At 40.0% G+C, this 20,186-nt stretch overlaps 1 protein-coding gene across 3 annotated transcripts in view; it reads right to left on the bottom strand.

The window, feature by feature from the left end:
* Positions 1 to 20,186, bottom strand: part of cacna1bb (calcium channel, voltage-dependent, N type, alpha 1B subunit, b) — a 175,232-nt gene that overhangs the window by 33,627 nt on the left and 121,419 nt on the right. For all 3 annotated transcript variants that reach the window (XM_038733866.1, XM_038733868.1, XM_038733867.1), the window contains exons 27-34: positions 19,861 to 19,967; positions 10,744 to 10,840; positions 6,698 to 6,858; positions 6,281 to 6,418; positions 4,879 to 5,080; positions 4,200 to 4,364; positions 2,222 to 2,332; positions 373 to 456 (exon numbers count right to left, since the gene is read on the bottom strand). In XM_038733866.1, coding sequence (XP_038589794.1) covers positions 373 to 456; positions 2,222 to 2,332; positions 4,200 to 4,364; positions 4,879 to 5,080; positions 6,281 to 6,418; positions 6,698 to 6,858; positions 10,744 to 10,840; positions 19,861 to 19,967 — 1,065 coding nt within the window. The remainder of the gene's footprint in view (positions 1 to 372; positions 457 to 2,221; positions 2,333 to 4,199; positions 4,365 to 4,878; positions 5,081 to 6,280; positions 6,419 to 6,697; positions 6,859 to 10,743; positions 10,841 to 19,860; positions 19,968 to 20,186) is intronic.

The following is a 20,186-nucleotide window of genomic DNA, read 5'->3' on the forward strand; positions in this document are numbered from 1 at the left end:
CATTAACCACAAGCCGTTTCAAAACGTTAACCACTAGTTATATTTTGAAAATCTAAAAAGCGACTCCAAGAGGTCTTGACCAAACATCCATATGTGATGAGTTGGGAGTGAGAATGTGTTTATAAACTATCAAAAGAACTATGGAAAGACAAACAGCTGTTGAAAAATAAGCATTACTTGCAAACCTAATATAAATAATATTACCTACATAAGTAAACTACTGGCTCTGAATGACTTACAGACTCACAGCATGCTGCCCTATCATGGTGCGACTGCTGCAGCAGCTGCGAGCACGCACTGAATCTTGATGTCACCCTTAAAAGGACAGGTGTAATGGCACTCAGAGGAGCCCATGATGGCTACAGCTCTTACCTTAATCTCTGTGGCCAAGATGTCTGTGATGCTTCCAAGCACAGTCACAAAGTCAAACACATTCCAGGCTGCTTTCAGGTAGTTCTAAAAAGACAAAGATGGCACAGAGAGAAGGGCTGTTCATTCAAACTTTAAAATGTTCAGCTTCTTTGGTACAATTCTGGGAGAACAGAATGGGGTAACTGTTCAAACTGGTGCTAAAACCATTTTCTGCAATTATATATATATATCACTTTGTTACTTTGGTAAGTCCAATGTGACTTCTTCAAATGTCTTGTTATTCATCCATCAGTCCAAAATCCACAGATACTCAACTGACATAGATATAAAACATTTTTTCCTAAAAAATGACCTCAGGGATGAATCCACTTTAAAAATAAATTGATAAAACTACTTGTTAATCGACCAATTGTTGCAGCTCTATTGCCCTGGTTCTGCCTTTTCATGCAGGCATTTTCGATTAACCTCTGGAGCTGAGACCACCTACTTCCTGTTCGCTGTCCGCTGGCATCTGTGATTGGTGTGGCTGTGATCTGACCGAACCTACCAATCAGGACTCTTCAATCAACGCCAGCAGAATTATAAATAGCTTGTGTGTCCACTATCTTGCTGTTGTTTGCATACACTGTTAGTTTAGTGAGTATTTAGAGTGTTTGTATTTCTTGATATTGTCTGTATGAGTGGCTTCAGACAGTAGTTTTGAATCATTGTAAATCACATAGGGCACTCTTTTGTTTGGGTATTCTACACTGCAGAATAACTGCTTGTTTGTTTACTTTGCACTTTTGTAAGCATATAGGTGCTGACCTCCTTTTGTTCCTTGGTGTGTGTTTTAGGAGCTGAGTAACTGTCTCTGGACAAGACCCTCTTTTGTTTCATTTTGTGTTTTTGTCAGCACCTATATAGCCACTTTTTGTTGTATTTTCTTGTGTGAGCTCGTTAATTAAAACCTTTGACTTTAACCGAAACATTTCAGTTGTCCTATTCCACCTCATTTCTATCCCAATCACTTGTTGCTACCCTAACTTAGCGAGCTGGGTCGTAACAACACACAAAAAATATAGACATCCCCTTGGGCACACAAATCTTTATGTGCATATCCAATGCACACAAATGCTGACACACTCCCCTGTGTAACCTGCTGAGCTGATGCCTGCAGCCTGGATCCCCCAGACTGGTCAATCATCCAGTTCCTCAGGCCAAAAGCTGTTGCCAGGCCCTCAGCTGCAGTCTAAAGAGATGCAGCAGCCGAGTGTTTATACCAGCAGATGTGAGCCTATCCGTCTGGGCTTCACAGCTAAACAGGTGGAGGCAAGTGGTGTGTGAGAAAAGCTATTTAATAAATGGGCCTCGTAAATGGAACGGAGCCAGAGATGAAATGCCTCGCTGCAGGCAAGACGGCCCCATGTTGGGGGTGATTTATTCTTTTCGTGCATGCTTCCATTCATGTTTTCTTTTTTGTTTGCGAGTTTACTCTCCTCATTCCTGAATTTACTGCTTTGTGACATGTCATCCGTCATCCACTAGACCTTTTATGTACTTTTGCGCAAACAAAAATCACGATTCTTAAAACGTCCTTCCATGTTTCGCTCAGTGGGACTGTATCCGTTTCTTCATTGGAGACACCATATTAGTGTCTAAATGTCAAACTAACTAACATTTAATTAACTGAGCACTTCATGCACAGTGAGGGCAGTTCGAAGCAGAACCACCCTGATTCTTTTGGCTGATTTCCATAACCAAAGAAGGATTTTCCCTCATGTGTGTAAACACAAAAACAAAACTCCAACAATGAATAATTGTCTAGCGTTCACAGAGAACAGCGCAGCATATGGTCTTGACAGCTCACCAGTGGACCGAAGGCAATAATCTTGAGGAAGCACTCCAGTGTGAAGAGGGCTGTGAAAACGATGTTTAAGTATTTCAGCATGGACTCGTACAGGTCTGGAGCTCCGTAGAACTGAGGACAGAAAGCAAAACATGATTATATTTGGTGAAAGATTTGAGAGAAGAGATGTGAAAAATCTGCATCCTTTACCCCGTTTACTCTACAGTTAGCCAACTCTTGAGCGGATCAGATATACAAAAGATAGTTAGATGCAAACAAGAAGCACTGCAGACCAATTATTTTTGATTGCTCAGACGCACTCAAGCAAGATGTTTAATAGGTGGATGTGTATTTGTCAATCCCAGCTGCATACATACATTTTAATCCTCTCAAGTTTCATCAGGCGCTGTGTCTTGCTCTGTGATAATGGCAGGTGACTGTTACGCTGAAATGATCTGTGCATGTGTGTTTGTAGAGGGCTATCAGAGGGAATCATTTCTGTCACTTTATTTATCAAATTTGTTTAGAGGAGAAAGTTGAATGTATGATTCAAATTGTATGATAGTGGAAAAAATGTATTGCTTGATCACTAAAAGCAGGTGATTATTGTAAATTATTTTTTCTTTGTCTTTATTTCTTATGCAGATCGCCAGCTAATTGACATAGGTATATTTATTACATGAATATAAAGTAATGAAATGGGCAGTGTGCCATTTTGAAATACAGTACAGCTGGTTTAAATGCTTTTCAAATTACAAATACAGTACCGTCAGTAGTGCAAATAGGCTACTATGCCACAATGTGGCTGTGGTTTTGGTGCATTTCTACATTTTTAAGAGGGCTGAAAATAAACTGTAGGATTTCAATGCTGAACTAGTGGCACAGTTTGAAAATAAACTCTTTCATAAAATATTCAACTTTTTCCTCCCATATGTTGCCATGTATGAAAAAACCCAAAAGGAACACTGTAAGCAGACTTCTTGATTACTATGAGCAAATTATTTAAACAGCATTTGTATAGGAGTGATTCTGTCCCAAGCTTTTTGATCCATATAAGCAGTTGATCACTGTAAGCAGTTTCAACTTTTGATGCATTTTTGATGCAATTTGAATTTTGTGGTAATATAACTTCTGGCCACCAGGGGAAGCACTGAATGCACTGATGAAGCAGCAGTCCAGTGGGCAAGCAAGCAAGAAACTTGTGCAATCTTTGCTTTTCCATGGATTGTATTGACTTGAATGGAAGTCAAACCTTTGTTGTTTCTTTTGGTACTAGACACTTGTCTAACATTACATTTCTTTCCACGAAAACAACTTGCTAAGAAGACTGCTTTCCCGTCACTGACTTTGTATTTTCATTAATCTTTCTTTAGCTAAATGTATGAATGCCTGAGTTTTTAGCAGTTAGGCTACTTCTGCTGGTTTTGACACATCACTGCAACTTTCTCTCATATAGTTACTGTGAGTTTTAATTTATTTAAGACGTTAAGCCTTTCAAAATGTTTACTGAAATAATTTTTCAGATTTTATGCTCACAATCTGACAGAGACGCAAATTAGAAATGTGTTAGATTATGTAAATGAAACCACAAATACCAGGCGAAAAGAGCTCCTCTCTGGCACCAGCCTGCCTTTCCCAAACTGTCGATTTTATTCCCTCAGAGATTTTCCCTTCAGAGGAGATGAGTAAAGGAACTGCCAAGACACGAGCACTTCACTTTGATAGCAGCAAGCACTATTTGGCAGAGGTTGGGGTGTGCTGGTGATTTCTAATTTTTGACAGTGTCATAAGGCCGGACCAGCGTTGTTGCTGTAATTGCATCTCTGTCTTAAGATCTAAATTATCAAACGTACAGATTTATGCAATCAGCTTCTGCAATCCTTTTTATTATTTCATTAATGTTCTGTATCATATTGGGAGCTAGATACGTATCACTGAGTCAGTTCAGGTATGTGAGAGGAATTGGGGCTTTGCCTTGTTAGCAAGAGGAATCACTGACCTTCATCATCAGCACGACTGTGTTGAGGGCGATTAAAGTCATGATGGCGTACTCGAACGGAGGCGACACCACAAATTTCCACATCTTGTACTGGAATGACTGCTTGTTCTCCGGCATGTATCTCGTTAGCGGCTTGGCATTGATGGCAAAGTCAATACAAGCCCTCTGTTTGATGAAAAGACCAAACACAACCAGAGCGTGAATTAATGCCCTCTGATAAAGGAGCTTCACACCTTTCATCAGACAGAAGAGAAAAATGCTGGGAAATCAAATTTTTAAAAAACACGAAAGACAGCTGGAGGATTTTTCTGAGCTTTTGCGTAATATTGAGGCTCTCTGATCACTTGCCAATACTTAACAGACTCTAAGAAGTGGAGATAAAGAGAGCAGAGAAGATAAACCCCACTGCTTTATTTTTTAAGTACTTTGTTCTGTTTGAGGGAATTGTAAGTCATGTTAGATCCAATTTGTCTGGAAGCAATGTTTAGAAGCAGATCAGCATGTGCTCTAAATTCCTAATGAAGAAAACATTTGTGCTGCAAGAGACAAACATCTTCAGAAACAAGTACTTCTGCAGGGAATAATCAGCATGTGTTTTTGTTGCATGTAGTAGGGAGGGGGGTCATTGTTTCCCTGGGGAAAAACCAAGCAAGTGCATCACTTTCCACCACTTTCACACCTCATTCTTCTCCAGACTGCACTCTGACATGGCCTTGTCCCCCTGCTCCTGGAAGGTGATGATGATCAAAGCCACAAATATGTTGACAAAGAAGAAGGGAAACACCACAAAGTAGACCACATAAAAGATGGATGTCTCCATGCGGAAGCCGGGACTGGGGCCCTGGTCCTCATAAGTGGCATCCACGGAGTGCTTCAGGACCCTGAAAAGAAGGAAAAAGATGAACTGACAGGACATTCAAACAACATTTGTCAGGCCCCTTCACCACAGACTCTATGTCCCCTCGCCCAACTTTCAGAGTTGGAATTCAACTACTGATTATTTTCTTGATTAATGGATTAATTTTTTGGTCTATAAAACATTAGACAACAGGGAAAAATGCAAGGTGACAACTTCAAATAGCTTATTTTGTCCAGCCAACAATAACTTTATCGTATGACCAAGGAAAGCAAGCACTGTCACATTTGAAAACCTGGAACCATCAAACATTTAGTTATTTTTTGGAGCAAAAATGCGTGTGAGTGATTCATTGATTATTAATAAAGTAATTTTCTTTTGCCTCACTTCAGCCAAATTGTGTCATTCCAGGTACTACAACCTACCTTTAATGGAAAAAATTGCCCCATGCCCTAAATGGCCGCATAAACATGGGAATATTTCCCATCAACATCCATCCCACATGATGCGCAGCCGGCATCAAGGTGGACACTGGACCTAGGTTCATTGCCAGAGGCACACTTAAAAAAAGAGTGCGATTACAAGGAACCTATAATCATAAATTCTCAGTGGGTGTGTAGGGAGCTGGTATAAATCATGTCCAGTCACATCAGCTCCTCAAAAAGCACACACTTCATATTGTTGTTGTTTATTTTACTTGAGCATCTAAGTATCTTTAGGTTTTTCTTAGTTGGCTAATGAACTTGTTAGCTTTAATTAGAATGCTTGACTCTGATTACAGAAAAGTAATACACAGTTGTAACTTTCGTCTCTAGGGGTGTACCATTGCTTTTATTTGCCAGTTAGTGTGCTGTCACTATTTGTTCAGCCACTTGTGATATATGACAGGCTTAGTCAGTTCAACAATTTACTATTCATTTATAGTTAAATATGCAAGCAGCCATCAACAGTCCTTGATAGAGATGGTGAGTATGATAAATCTGCCTGTGGTACTTTAGCTCGGGCGCAGAATGGCAGACTGAAGCCATGTATGCAATGAGCCTTGATTGCATCTTTAGAGAAGGCACAGTAATTAAGCCTGGGAGTTGGATTTAATCTGCGCTGTACCATCAGCCACCTGGTGTTCCACATTCAGCATGTAAAGCATTGTGTGCACAGCTGACTTTAGGTGGCAGTATGAGAGGTGCTACACAAATGAAGTGATTTGGAGGATATTCTGACTTACAATGGCCAGCCCTCTCCGGTGGAGACAGTGAAGAGCGTAAGGAAGGCCCAGAGAACGTTATCATAGTGGAACTCATACTTCTTCCACTCTCTGGGCTGAGCTTCCACGTCATCCCTGTCATAGTCTAGAAACTGACCCCTGAGAGAGAAATGAGGGGAGAGGCAGAATCAGTTGAAAAGAGATGTGTTCAAAAGAGGAGAAAGAGACAAAACTAGATCATCAAAGTAGAAGAGAAAAAAATCCAACTGAGAATTTCTGTTTAAAATCATTTCACTAAATGGCAACGGCTAAATACAACGATATGATGGGAGACTCACAGTAAAAAGTTACCTTAACAGATGATTTAAAACATTTTGAAAATAAAGTTTCATTAAGAAGACATTCAGGCATGAAGAAGGGTAAGCCCGGTTGATGTACCTGCAGTCTTTCTCAAGACCCTTGGATTCGTCGGTGCAGTAGAAGAATTTGCCCTTAAAGAGCTGCACAGCGATAACAGCGAAGATGAACATGAAGAGCATATAGACGATGAGGATGTTAAGGACGTTCTTCAAAGAGTTTACAACACAGTCGAACACCGCCTGCAAGATACACACACACACACACACATACATCAATAAATGTAAGGTAATCAAGTATATCTCGTTTTTAGCAGATATACATTAACTCTATTACAAGAAGCTCAACATTATTTGTTTTATTATTCAAAGAGAAATTGTAAACACTGTGGACACCTCTGGCCACACATTCTTATGTTATTTGATTTGTTTTGCATCCAAATTAATTTGAATGAATTACGCAGTGTTTCCCACAGGATTTTAAGAGACTATAGTGGGTCTCTTGGGGGTTCCAGGGGCAGGCCTCCTGGAATAAAATTTTGTACATTTTAAAGTTAAATGCATTAATTTGGTGCAAAATTAAGAGGCAATCTATGAAGAACTTTGCACTCCTGTAAACAATGTTGAGCTCTAATCTAATCATCATTTAATCAAAAACCCATTGTATAGCTATAAATGGTGATGAAACAGCAACAAAAGTCTGCAAATTTATTTCCAGCAACCCTAAATCAAAGAACAGAAAATAGAGTAATTTCCCTAACATTTTATTGTTGTTTTGTTTTTTCCTTTTAATGGACAATTGTAAAAATTTCTGTGAATATAATCCAATTTATCTTATTTCCATACTATATAGACACCTCATTTTGAAATCTGGACGTTGTCACATGTGTATCCTCGTGCTAAATTCATCAAGTCCGACCCAATTTGATAAATAATGTATGTGGTTCTCGTATCGCTTAACAAGAAGACTTCACAGCCTCTCTTCAGGTAGGACTCTCATACTGCAACACTTGTCTTTGTAAAGAGAGAAACTGACAGGATAAAGTCACTAACCTGATTGTCATCTTGCTCTGGACCTTCCCTCTCTCTTTCTATAACATGAAGTGTATTTTGAGCTTTCCTTGCCAAGAGAGAACACTATTTACTGTAAATTGTGGTGAACAGAAATGTTTTGGAAAGTACTGGAACATAAAATTCAGATGAAAATACTTATGTAATCTCTTAAAAGATCTAGATAGATATAGAGCCAAACTACTACCCAAAGTGCAGCATGCTTAGGGTAAACCTGGTTACTTGATTAAAAAGCTTTGTCCCTGACTGAGAAAGCTGTACCAGTTAACTGTAGGGTAATTAAACATTTCCCAAAAGCACACTTTGCACCAACCCCCTAAACCTGATTATGGTCATGTGCAGGTCAAATTGAGACTGTCCTCACCAGAACAAACATACAGTTAAAGCGAGCTATGTATTTTCCTGCAAATTCATCTCTTGTGGCGGTGCAATTAGAAGAATAGATTGTTTTGTCATGAGCTGTTTCTGCGTTCTTGTCTGTACTTGTGTTCTTGTGGACTTGTGAAAGGTCATCAGTCGCAGCCAAAGTACTGTTCCAATTCAAAAGTCCGCATCAAGCCAAGTACAGTCAAATACCCGGATGTGTTCTCGCTCCGCCTGTTTTACCGAGCCTGCATCGGTGGTGACTTGTGTGGACTTCGGATAGCCAGATATCCCAGAATGCATTTTGCCGCCAAAAAATCGGAAATGTCGGAGGAGAAAACTCACAACTGTAACTTATAATACTGCTGTAGTATACAGTAGTTCTAAGAGTTTTTATGCGGGAATATGGTTGTTTAAACTCCAAATATGTGGTTGATTTCTCAAGACAGCTGATTTAAAAAATTGCTACGACGTTTTCGGAGATGTGAGGTCCCGCCCACTAACGGGTCCGGCCGTCATCAAGTCCGCTGCTGTTCCAATTGCTGAATGACAGACTACGTGCTCCCATTCCTGGGAGTTTGTACTCCTGAGCCAAACTTGGCAAGTCTGAGCTTTAAAGTACAGAAGTCCGAACTTGGCGAACTTGGTAGTGAGAAACAGCCATAGAAGCAACAGCGTAAGAAGCATGGCCCTGTTAAAGGTTCAGTGTGTAAGTTTTAGTGGCATCTAGTGGTGAGGGTTGTGAATTGCAACCAGTGGTTCATGGTGCATTTATGTGCTCCTCGGATGGTCCCATTTCCTGAGTTGTGATGTCATTCTTCTGACTTCGGTGTATGGTGTGGTCCTCCGTTTGTCCAAATTACTCTTCTTTTCTTATTTTTAATAAACCAATTGACTACTACAACTGGTAGTACTGACGTTACTTGTTCTTCTTCTCCTTCCTCCTCCTTCTTGTACATATTCAATGTAGTGATGAAACACTGTAGAGTAGTTTGTCCATCTGGGCTACTGTAGAAACATTTCATGTAAGTGTATGTAAATGGAAATGCGTCATTCTAAGGTAATAAAAACATTACGGTTCGTTACGTAAGGTTTCTATACACCACTGACAACATCCATCCATCCATCCATTGTCAACCGCTTATCCTGCTTACAGGGTCGTGGGGCACTGACAACATAGTTATGGGTATTACGTTGCATTTCTGTCAATAGATCCTCCTAAATGTTACACCCTGAAAAACTGCCACAAAGCCTTTCAGTGCAGAGGTTGGGTTGCATGATTGAATAAAAGTGTATGACTATGTCACCAGAGACCACTTGCTACTAAAACAATGGTGCTAACTAACCTAGATGTCAAAAAACAAACCTTTCACCCAAATTCAGCACTGTTTTCTAGACATCTATGACTGGCAAACTACAAAATCAATGCTTGCTGAGTACATGAACACACCTTTGCATGAAGTCCGTCTTTGTGTCTCCCTGCCTGTCACTCTCTCTCTCTCCGGCTATTTTCTTCTGTCAGCTTGTGCTGTGATCTCTCTGTGAGATGGAGTGCTTTGTCTATCTCTCCTGACATGTATGCAATCTAACCAATGAATATGCTGCTGCATGAATGATCGCCATCGAGGCTTTTGTCTCCAACGTGAGGACAGAGCATATTTATCCCCTCCTCTACCAGCCTGCCTGTCAAACCACTCTGTCCAAGCATCCAAGAAGAGTTGTGGATGAGCGTCTTTCTGCCAGCTCTGATCTGTCTCAATCATCTCACTTCTATTACTGCAATCACATCTTTCATCTTTTGTCAGATCCATTACTTTTGGATGATTTGTTGCCTTCATGCACCAGAGGGAAGCTGTCATTTCTCCATTAGAGGAAACAGTTGAGGGTCACAATTAATGCAGATTCTGCACTGTACACACTTTTTCAAAAATTACCAACTGCTGTGAGCTATTGCTTAAGTATACTCTCCTTCTCCACTGTCTATGCGTAACTAAGTTCCAAACACTCATTGTTGCCCCAGAACGAAAGAACACACAATTTCTGGCTATCTGTTGGCGTTCATGACCACCATTAGCAAACATAGCGGGATGCTACAAAGATAAACAGCTAATTAAGCTACAAACAAACAGAAGGTTTCTTTTTAACCATATTCTGCCATGTTTTGAGAAGGTTGAGAAGCCTCTATGGATAATTTGAAACCGTTTACCGCTCTGACTCTGCTTTGAATTGAAATTCATTGTAACCGTTGTGAATCCATGCTAACTACAGCAGTTATCCTAAACAAAGGAGCAGGTACAAACCTTTCAGTGCCGCTTTACAAACCTTTGTGACTATTTGATGCTCATAACACAGTTTCTAAATGATTTCTTTCTACCCCTTGTATCTGTGCCTATACCTTGTCGAGGAGTGTATATTCTGGGGAATACAGGCTATCAATAAGGCTCATTGCAAACAACTACTTCAGTAAAATCGCTTCCTCTCCCAGCCCAGAATGTCCCAAAGGTCAAACAGCTCAGATCTTTCATCTTAAGTTAGAGATAAAAGATTTAGATATCAGAGAGATCCATTCCTCCTTAGTGTACTTTAAATTCATTTGACTTGTGATAGTGTTGGTGACTGACACCGGCTGGGGCCCCAGCTGCTCCCTGTTTTTCTCAAAATGGACTGGGTGGATGACAGATTGGATTACAGTACCTTCAGCTTGGGCAGCCGTTTAATGGTCTTGAGCGGCCGCAGAACTCTGAGGACCCTCAGGGACTTGATGGTGTTGATGTCCTTGCCTTTCGTCCCCCTGTGCACATTGAGAGTACAGTTAGTCTAGGTCATGTAATGTAACTGATAATGATCCCATCCTTCAGTAACAAGAGCTGATTGTAGTGCATCAGGTATATTGTGTGTACACAGAAAAATACCTGGTTATATTCTGTTAGTAGAGTACATGCATGTGAGTTCATAATGCTATCCTACAGAAACATGCAACAATAGAGAAGTATTAGATTATTAGAGAGATTTGTCCGGAGTAACCACAGTACTTTTTCTCAGGTACTGTAATTAAGTTTGATGTTGCTCCTTCACAATTAATACTACATTTCGTAGGATAAACAGAAATCGGAGAAATAGGAAATAGAATCCTTTTTATCATATTAACACTCGTTTGATGACTATAGTTACAGGTTAAGCTCATGAAATGTCACTAATATTTACTTGTTTTTATTCCTCCCATGATTGTTTATTTGTATGTATTATTAACTATTACATGTACATATAAGTATTATATTGTATATTATTCCTCTATTACTTTCCCTCCTTCCTTCCTTCCACTTTTTCTTTCTTCTTCCTTCACTTTCCTTCCTTTTTTCCTGCCTTCCTTCCTTCTTTCGTTCTTTCTTGCCACTTCCCATCCTTTCTTTCTTGCAGTCCTTCTGTCTCTTTATTTTGTAAGATACAATCAGTTTACTGCAAATACTTTATTTTCATTGCTCTCTCCAACCTGCTACAACCTGTTTCTTGAACTGTACAGCGTGTATAAGCCCTACAGCAACTCTCTCTCTACTATTTCCACGCTGACATCTATACAGCAACACCAAACGTTTGCTGGCATGCACCTGACTTAGAAGACCCTCCCCCAGCTCCCAATTATAGGGGTCTCAAGGTTGGTAAATATAGCCCGACCGCTATATCGGCCGGCCTATATTATCGGCCGATACGAGCTAATTGCATTTAATCGGCCTTGGCCGTTTATAACAGCAGATTTATGACTATTAAAAAAGAATCCTAGAGTTAGATCCTTCACTCATGTTATGGGTGTTGCATAGTTTGCCCACCAGAGGGCGACCAGCTGCAGCTGCCCTGTTAACTACACTGCCTCACCACAAAAACCACAGAAGAAAACAATAAGCTGACCGGAGTTCACAGGAGCTTACTGTAGTATTTAGAAACATGCAGAGGGCTGTGTGAGCAGTGAGTCGGTCTTTTGTCACGTTAATTACACGACTTTAATTATTATAATAAAAACAGACCCAGTCACTTCTCTCCTGAAAACATTCATGACTTGCTAACCCTCCCGCTTTTCACTGCCATAGGCTTCATATCAGCTCATAGCGGTTTAATGTTACAGTAGTTGGGTGTTGAAAGTTACGATGCTGGACAGACGTAACTGTACATTTATTTCAAACGGTGTGGCAGTTCTAGCGAACGGTTCACATTTGTTCCTAGTTCATCACTTCTAAATATTCTCTAAAATCACGTAACATTACAGCAGCTAACGCTGCCCGTTACTAAATTAGCCACAAAAGTGATGCCCTGTTTATCAGTGGAGGAGCGCTAACATTAATGAGCCTATAGTTTGTGATATTTAGACGTATTCTAAATATATCTGCGAGCTGCCTGTCTGCAGTTAGTCGGCGTGTCTGAAATGATTAAACCAGAGCGGACATGTAAATAAACATGAGCTGATCAACAATCTAACACGGCTTCCTGTAGCTCCTCTTTGTGTGATGTTGTAGATGTGAAATGCTGTTGCAGTTATAATGTTAGTTAAATGAAATCTCAAAGTTGCAGGTCCTCCTTGACATTCCTGTAGTATTAGATGCATTCAACAGCAGCTCACTGTATCCTAGACGGCATGATTTATACCGATGGTGGTTAAATGGTTTCACGTAGCTTTGGTTAGAATTAAAGAGTGCTGGTAAAGGGATGAACGATATGTGAATTGAAGTTATTATATTATGTGTAAAGTGAAATACACATACTTATTCTCTCTCACTCTCTGTTTACAGACGGCTTCTTTCTTAAAATCAAAACATCGGCACATAAATCGGCTCTTTTTCACTTTAATATCGGCATCAGCCCCCATAAACCCATATCGGTCGGGCTCTAACATCAACATCTCACATACAACAGTCACACAAAGCTAACATGCTGTTTCTGTAGGAAAACATACAAAGATTTCATACTTTTTAGAGTAAATGCACAAAGAATCAGCCCCTTGTTGAGGAAGCAGCTTCTTTGCAGGAACCACATCTGTCAGTCATTGCAGACGCTGCAGGTTTTGTTAACTGGTCACAAAGTGGGAGGTGGGTGTGTGTGTGTGTGTGTGTGTGTGTGTGTGTGTGTGTGTGTGTGTGTGTGGTGGGGGGGGGGGGTTAAAAACTAACTGTTATGCTAATAACATACAGCTGAGCCATCATTCACTCAGAGACTGACATTGGCCAAGGGCAGTGAGAGAGGGATTTTTAATTAATCAGTCACACGTACACACAATGTGGTTGTCACTCTCGATAAAGTGTTTCACGTTTGTTTCTTCTTGACTTCCAAAAATTCAGAAGTAGAAAGCGAGTGTGTGTGTCTGTATATCTGTGTGCATAGCAATAATTTGAAGAATGTGGAGAAGGACACAAGCATACTAAGGGGAAAAGAAACGTCTAAAGGTTCTGTTAGTGGCCCCTAGAGGCCCCGCTGCTTCTTACACCAGCATGAGGTAGAGTTACAAAACAGCCGATGTTTTCATCCCAAGGGGACAAAAACAACTCTCAACTGTAAAAAGTTAACAACTGTAAAAGATAACAATGCCCCCACAGGCCGTTAAACAAAGATTATAAGAATACATGCAGCCTTTCACAAATGTGTTTGCGGCATTCATCACAGCACTTTCAGTAAAATTTTGTTTAACAGGTCTCTGGAGGTTCATGTCTTTTTTTTTGTCACCTTACCAAAACCAAAAATACAAAAGTGTAAGGATGGATTAGACTGTTTCTCTCTAACATAAGCTGTAAAGGTTAGCATGCTAAACATTGGAAGGGGCATCTCATTATCTAACTATATTGCTGTATGATGTAGGGTTGTAGGTTCTGTTTAATACAGCCGCTCCTTTATTTTCATGTCTTCTAAGCAGACCATCAGCTGGACTGGATGCTAGCTTTTTGCCTGGGGCATGCAGCTACTGATAAAATCCTAGCGAGAGTCGTCATTTCTGCTGTCCACAGTGACGAAATGAGACACCTGCTTTTGTTTACCTTTGTGTGAAATCAAAGACCCGCTGTTCCAAAAATGACTACAAACTTTGGATGGAATTTATCACTGTAAACTGCATATGCGCTGTGCCAGAATGGAAAGCTTTAAAAAGGCGTAGCAAAAGAAAGGGGACAGGGCTTAGCGAATATAGTCCGTTTGTAATGTAGTCTACATGCAAATCAGCAAATCCGCTATGGAGAATAAAGTTTGCAATTGCCACTGAATATTAGGTTACAAAATAAATCCTTTGAGTAAGACCTTTGCAGTTCCTTCCAGAAAATCCCCTGGAAATATTTAACTGCTTCTGGTCATTTCATGGCTCTTTACTTATACACTCAAACAGTTACTGAACACAGCATCCGTTCCCCTATGATTGGCACCAAATTATAAAGTCCTGTCCATGAAAAGAAGGTGCATATCAGGTTTTTCTAGAAAATAATTTGAAAACAAAGTCACCTGTAAAACAAATCATTATGCTTCTGAATTTATGCCTTTTAACACCTTCTCCAATCACTTCCTCTCTGTCCCCCCTTTGCTTTAAACTTTGCCATACACACTGAGACACTCACACATGCATGAATCAGTCTGTCAATGCAGAGACTAATTTAAAAATCTCCTGGTTAGCCAGTGGCGGTATTTAGGGGGACCCATGACAACCAATTGTTAAAGTTGTGGCTGTTTACCCTATACTGGGTGAAAAATTAGAAAAGTGAAATAAATCTATTTCTTGTATCATGTAAAAATCTATAACATGTGTTGCGAGGTCGGAGCTCAAACAGGAGAGAAGCATGGTTCCATACATTTTAGGCTCAGGGGCTTTTCCTTTCTCAATGGAAAACTCTCAAGTCTAATAAAATGGCATGCAGCTCTCATGCTTGGATGACTTGGTTACCCTGGCATGCAATCTGCAAAGTCAATGCCAGTCCTCGCTATTCAAGGACTTCAACACATTGAGACGGCAAGAACAGTCTCCCAATAGCTTTCAGAAGCGCCGTGGGCAAGGAAGATGTAATGTGTGGGTACAAGGTTGTGTGGAGCCAGGCATGTGAGGTCATCTTCAGTCATCATAAGTCTGGAGCATTTCCTGTTTTTGGAATGTAAGATCTGACGTCCAATCAGAAGCACTTTACTGCCTCAGCAAAACAAGCTGCAATAGGCTGCCTTCTCCTCCTCCAGCAGTTTCACGTTTTACAGAGGATTCAATTACATTTTGAATAATGTATGTGAGAATACATTCTGGTTCAATGGTAACAAACAATTAAGGATCATTATTTTCATTTTTACGGTACTTTGGGATTATTTTGAAAAGCTAGGTTGAAATTTAAAAAATACTATTTGCACCACAAACACTCATGTGGTTCAATAGTTTGGGATCTGGTGCACAATCAGCAGCTTATTAGCATTTTTCCCCATTTTCCTCCTTACTTTCTATTACACAGAGCACTTTCTGAGCAGTCAGCGAATCAAGTGGACCTTGTTTACTGTAAAGTGGGGTGATCAGCATTTTCCAGCTGCTTCGTGAAAAATATACAATTAGCCTACCGCAAGAGCATTTAAAAAAAACATCTTCTGGATATACAGTATGTGGACATAAAATCAGGGTGAAATTAGTGGTTTTAAATTGTCACCCCCTTCTTAAAGAAAATCTGTACTGTATGTAAATGAGCCTTACATACAGTAGTTTTTTTAATGGGGGAAAAACATACACTGACAGCACAGGCTGAAAGGAACACCTGCTTTTCAACGAAATAGCGACTTGAGGTGAATTCACGTGAGAAGCTGTAATCCTTTATCGATCTCCCTCTAAGTCCACTGCATAAAGAAGGAGAGGTGTAGGTGAAGGGCAGGGACGTGTATCAAGATCCAGGGTATAATCTCTTAGTGATCCGACCAGTTAAACCCACTTTAGTCAAGATTAATGGAGATTTCCATGAAGGTGAAATGACTGAAGGTGACTGAATGACTGAATGAAGGTCTTTTTAGCTTAGATACAAATTTACACTTGAGTTTGCAAGCGGAAAGATTCTTACTAGTGTGTGTCAGCAGCTGTATGTTGGGCTTCTGAAAGCTATGAGGTGGAGTTCCCAATATTGTCTGTTGTCCGGATGTCCCAATATTGGGGCAGGAGGTTATTTTTCAAAAAGGGAAGACAGGAAGGAGCGAGGGAAATCGTGATCATATCCCAAACGACTTGGGATGGAGGGCAGCAAGTTTATTTGGAAAGTTTGACAAGACGAGCGGTTCTGTGTGTCACATGTGGGGGGAAGGGGTCAATAAGCAAAAAGTAGATAGGGGACAGTTCCCACCTGGCAACGCTTTGCTGCGATCTGATGAGAAAAAGCAATGATAAGCATACACACACAATACACAAACACCACCCCACATAAATAGAGCAAAGAAGCATATAAAGAAAGACAGAGCCAAATCAACATTTTAAGCCGATATCACACAGACATGAAGATACAGTGACGTTATTCGGGCCTACACGAAAAGAAAACAAAGACAAGACACAAATAGAAGCACTTAAATTAATTACCCTGTGAAAGAGCAAAGCAATGGACAAGTCTGATAAAATATTACAATGATTATGTGTACTGAAGATGGATATCGTGACACCATGGACTGTTTGAGAGAAGCAAAGACGAGAGGACACCATTGATGAGAACAATCTACTGAATGACTACGTTCACACTGCAGCTGAAAGAATCAAATCAGATTTTATCCATCATATGTGACCAGATCTTTTTAAAGAAAGAATAAATAAATCCACAATCAATTAAACTTCTTTATTTAGGCCACTTTCACACAGTATGGGCCTGTCTGTAACATACTGCATTAGAGGCCTGAAGTCACTTCGGGGCCAGATGCTGTCTTACTAGCTTCTGTAAATCAATACACTCTAACTGAGATTTTGCCGCCCATGTTTCAGGTTTTTTTCAGCTATTAAAATAGGTCTAGTGTAGAGGTCTTCGTGGGTACACCGAGTCATATTGGTCCAAATTATACTAAGTCTAATGGGGCCAGGTGGGGTCTTGTTACATGTGTCTGTCAATATCTCATGTGGATCTGAATGAATGCAGGCATACTTAGTGACAGTAAAGTAGTAAAAAAAAAAAAGCATGCTACTGAATAACTATTATTTTAATGAATGAGATATTAAATTGATTGGATAATTAATTCTTTTTTAAAATGTATTTATGCATATCGGATCTGGGTAGGTTTCCACAGGTCTGTTTCAGATCAGGTCCAACAGTTTGGACGCATGAAGAACTCTTGTCTGGTGTTGTTGAAAGAAACTGAGTCACACAGAACTTTTTTAAGAATGGGGATGTCACAAAAATAGGGGCAGAAAAATTGGCGACAGTTGTCCATGAGATCAAAGCAGATTCAAAGATGGTTGTAAGTTGACTTATGGACATAACTGTTAAATCTGCATATTTCTTCAATCAACATGAAAGACCTTAACTGGTTCTAGCAACCACAACTTTCATGTCAAAAAAGAGTCGGCTGGGCAGCGAGACATCCGACAGATTGGCCAAATTGTGTTGATCTTTTTATTCGGAGGTTAAACTGAAAGTGAGCGCTCCCGCAAATACATCGTTAAACTGCGATGGATGTTTACAACAGTTAGGGTTTTACAACAATTATTGTTCTTTTCATCTTTGTTTCTTCTTGTTTCCTCTTGAACCTGACTGAACGCCTTTTTAGCGATGTCAACGCATTCCCAGATCAACACCGAGTATATTATTATAACAAGCCAAGTTGTTATCCTGTAAGCCTTGCAATGTGAATGTAGCCTGTTACACGCTTACATACCATGAATGCGAGTTGATGAGGGAGATGATAGGAGGGACAAAATGATGGACAGGAAGTGAACATGGGTGGGAGGACGAAGGGGAAGTGGTTGAATCTGATAACCCCTCGCTGAGAGAGTCTCGCTCTACCAGCTATATTATGGCACAGCATACTGGACTAAGTCTGTAGAAGTGGATAGTGCTATTATACTCTTAGTATGTGATTTGTGTTTATAAATGAACAGCACATTAGCAGTTAAGACAGCTACTGACCTGATCCTGCAATTTTATTGTAATTTAAGTACTTCATAAACATGAAAAGGAAACGCTTATTATTTCCTATGCACTCTGTTTAAGAGTTTTCAATTAGCATCTTCTGATTTGTGTGCTTATTATGGACAGCAGCACTCAGATCCTTTGTGTTCAAAAAAATCTGGAATACCTTTGAATAGGCTGTCTCTGGCAGTACAGTATGATGTGCTGCCACGCTGTGCATTATGTATATTGTTCCTACTAACATAAAATGTATCTGATAAAAGGAAAACAGGTAATTGCACTTACTGTATGTAACCTAAATACAGATGTAACACAAACACAGTTACATAATCCAAACTGAGTAAATGCCAGTATCTTTGATCGTGTCTGTGGCGGTGATGATAAGAATGGCAAATAACAAAATACGACATCTTTTTCTAACATTGAGCTGAGAGAGGAAGGCAGCTGCAGACACGTCTATAAACTCTGCAGATGACACAGCTGCCTAAGATGGACAGGAAGTAAAGCAGAAGACACAAACAGGAAGACATGCACACAGATAGATACACAGGCATTACCCCATAAGGCTCCTGAAAGAATCCACGCCAGAAAAACAAAGAAGGAAGGAAAAAAAGTGAAAGAGAGAGAACAGAGACAGAGTCAGCAACAGATAAAAGGCAGAGAGGCGCACCAATCTAAAGCTGGCGAAAGAGAGGAAATCAGAGTGACAGAAAGCAGTACAAAGAAAAATACACAGGTGACAAAGTCCGGACAAACTTTTAGGACAACATGTGAAATAGACTGACAGCGCTGGTTGAAATAATCTGTAATCACCTTCCTACTCCAGAGACCCAGGATGCAGGTTAGTAAGCTTCAAGGAGCTCATTAACTCCCTTTGTACTGTTTCTATGATTAACATTTATTTCCGATTGACTGGAAGGTGTCTGTTAAAAGCGTATAACGGGACACTAACACAGATCTGGTCAGTTTAATCTCTCAGTGTGCGAGGTATATTAAACTGCAGAAACCATCTCTTTATAATGAATGCAGGTAGTCAAGATGTAATTATTGTACGTTTCGGGGAAAATAGCCTGTTTTTCCTGCTCAAAATAATCATGAGAGGAGTCACAAAGGTACAATTGTGAGGAGTTCAAACAGATGGCTGCTGGAGCTTTTGGAGTGGGCATCGTATAAGCTTGATAATACCTTGCAAGGTTTACAAACATAAAAAACAATGAACCTGGCAGAGAAAAGTTCCCCCTATGCTTTCTGTTTTTTCTTGTTTTTAAAAAAAAATACAATACAAAATAGGTAGCTCTAGCACAAACACAGCTTTTTAACTAAAAGACTTGAAACTTCAATAAGCCAAACTGTGCATGGCCCATTAGCCATGCACAGTTTGGCTTATGTAACAATGAAAGATGGGTTTGACGTAGTCATGTCAGCAAGATAACCCCGGGCAGTACGAAAGCCTACGAGTTTGCGAGGAATAATTGGATGAACACATTGGAGTTGTTTGTTAGAGCAAAAAACAGGAGCAGGGACACATAGCCCCGGTGTGTCAGGATGCCAGCCAGCTCCAGGGATGGATACTGGAGAGAGGGTAACATCAGCTAAAAATACTGTAATACAATACAACTGTTGTTTCACCTTGTTGTCTTTGAAATCTTTGAAATACATTATATTCAGAACCCTGCTGTGATGAGAAAGTGACCGGCAACACTGCAGGAATAAAGGAAAAGTTACTTACGAGCAGGCAAAGGCTACAAGAGCTCCGCTGACCACGATGAAGTCCAGAATGTTCCACAAGTCACGGAAATAAGAGCCAGGGTGGAGAAGCAGTCCCAAGTCAATCATCTTGAATCACAGAATAAATAGTAAAAAATTTATCATAGAGATCATGCACAGATACAACCAGTTTCTTTGTTTTAAGGCCTCTTCTAGAAACTTTTCTGATCTCCTTCCTTCTTAGGAAATCTTTAAAAGACCTCTGGTTTTAATATTCCTTTTCAGTGATGCAGAGCTTTCATTCAAAGTATTTGAAAATAGGACAGAGTGTTATCACTCAAACCCAAT

The sequence above is a fragment of the Micropterus salmoides genome, unplaced genomic scaffold (genome assembly GCF_014851395.1).
Source record: "Micropterus salmoides isolate LMB-PRFRI ecotype aquatic unplaced genomic scaffold, ASM1485139v1 Ms_hic_scaffold_20, whole genome shotgun sequence".
Lineage (NCBI taxonomy): Eukaryota > Metazoa > Chordata > Actinopteri > Centrarchiformes > Centrarchidae > Micropterus > Micropterus salmoides.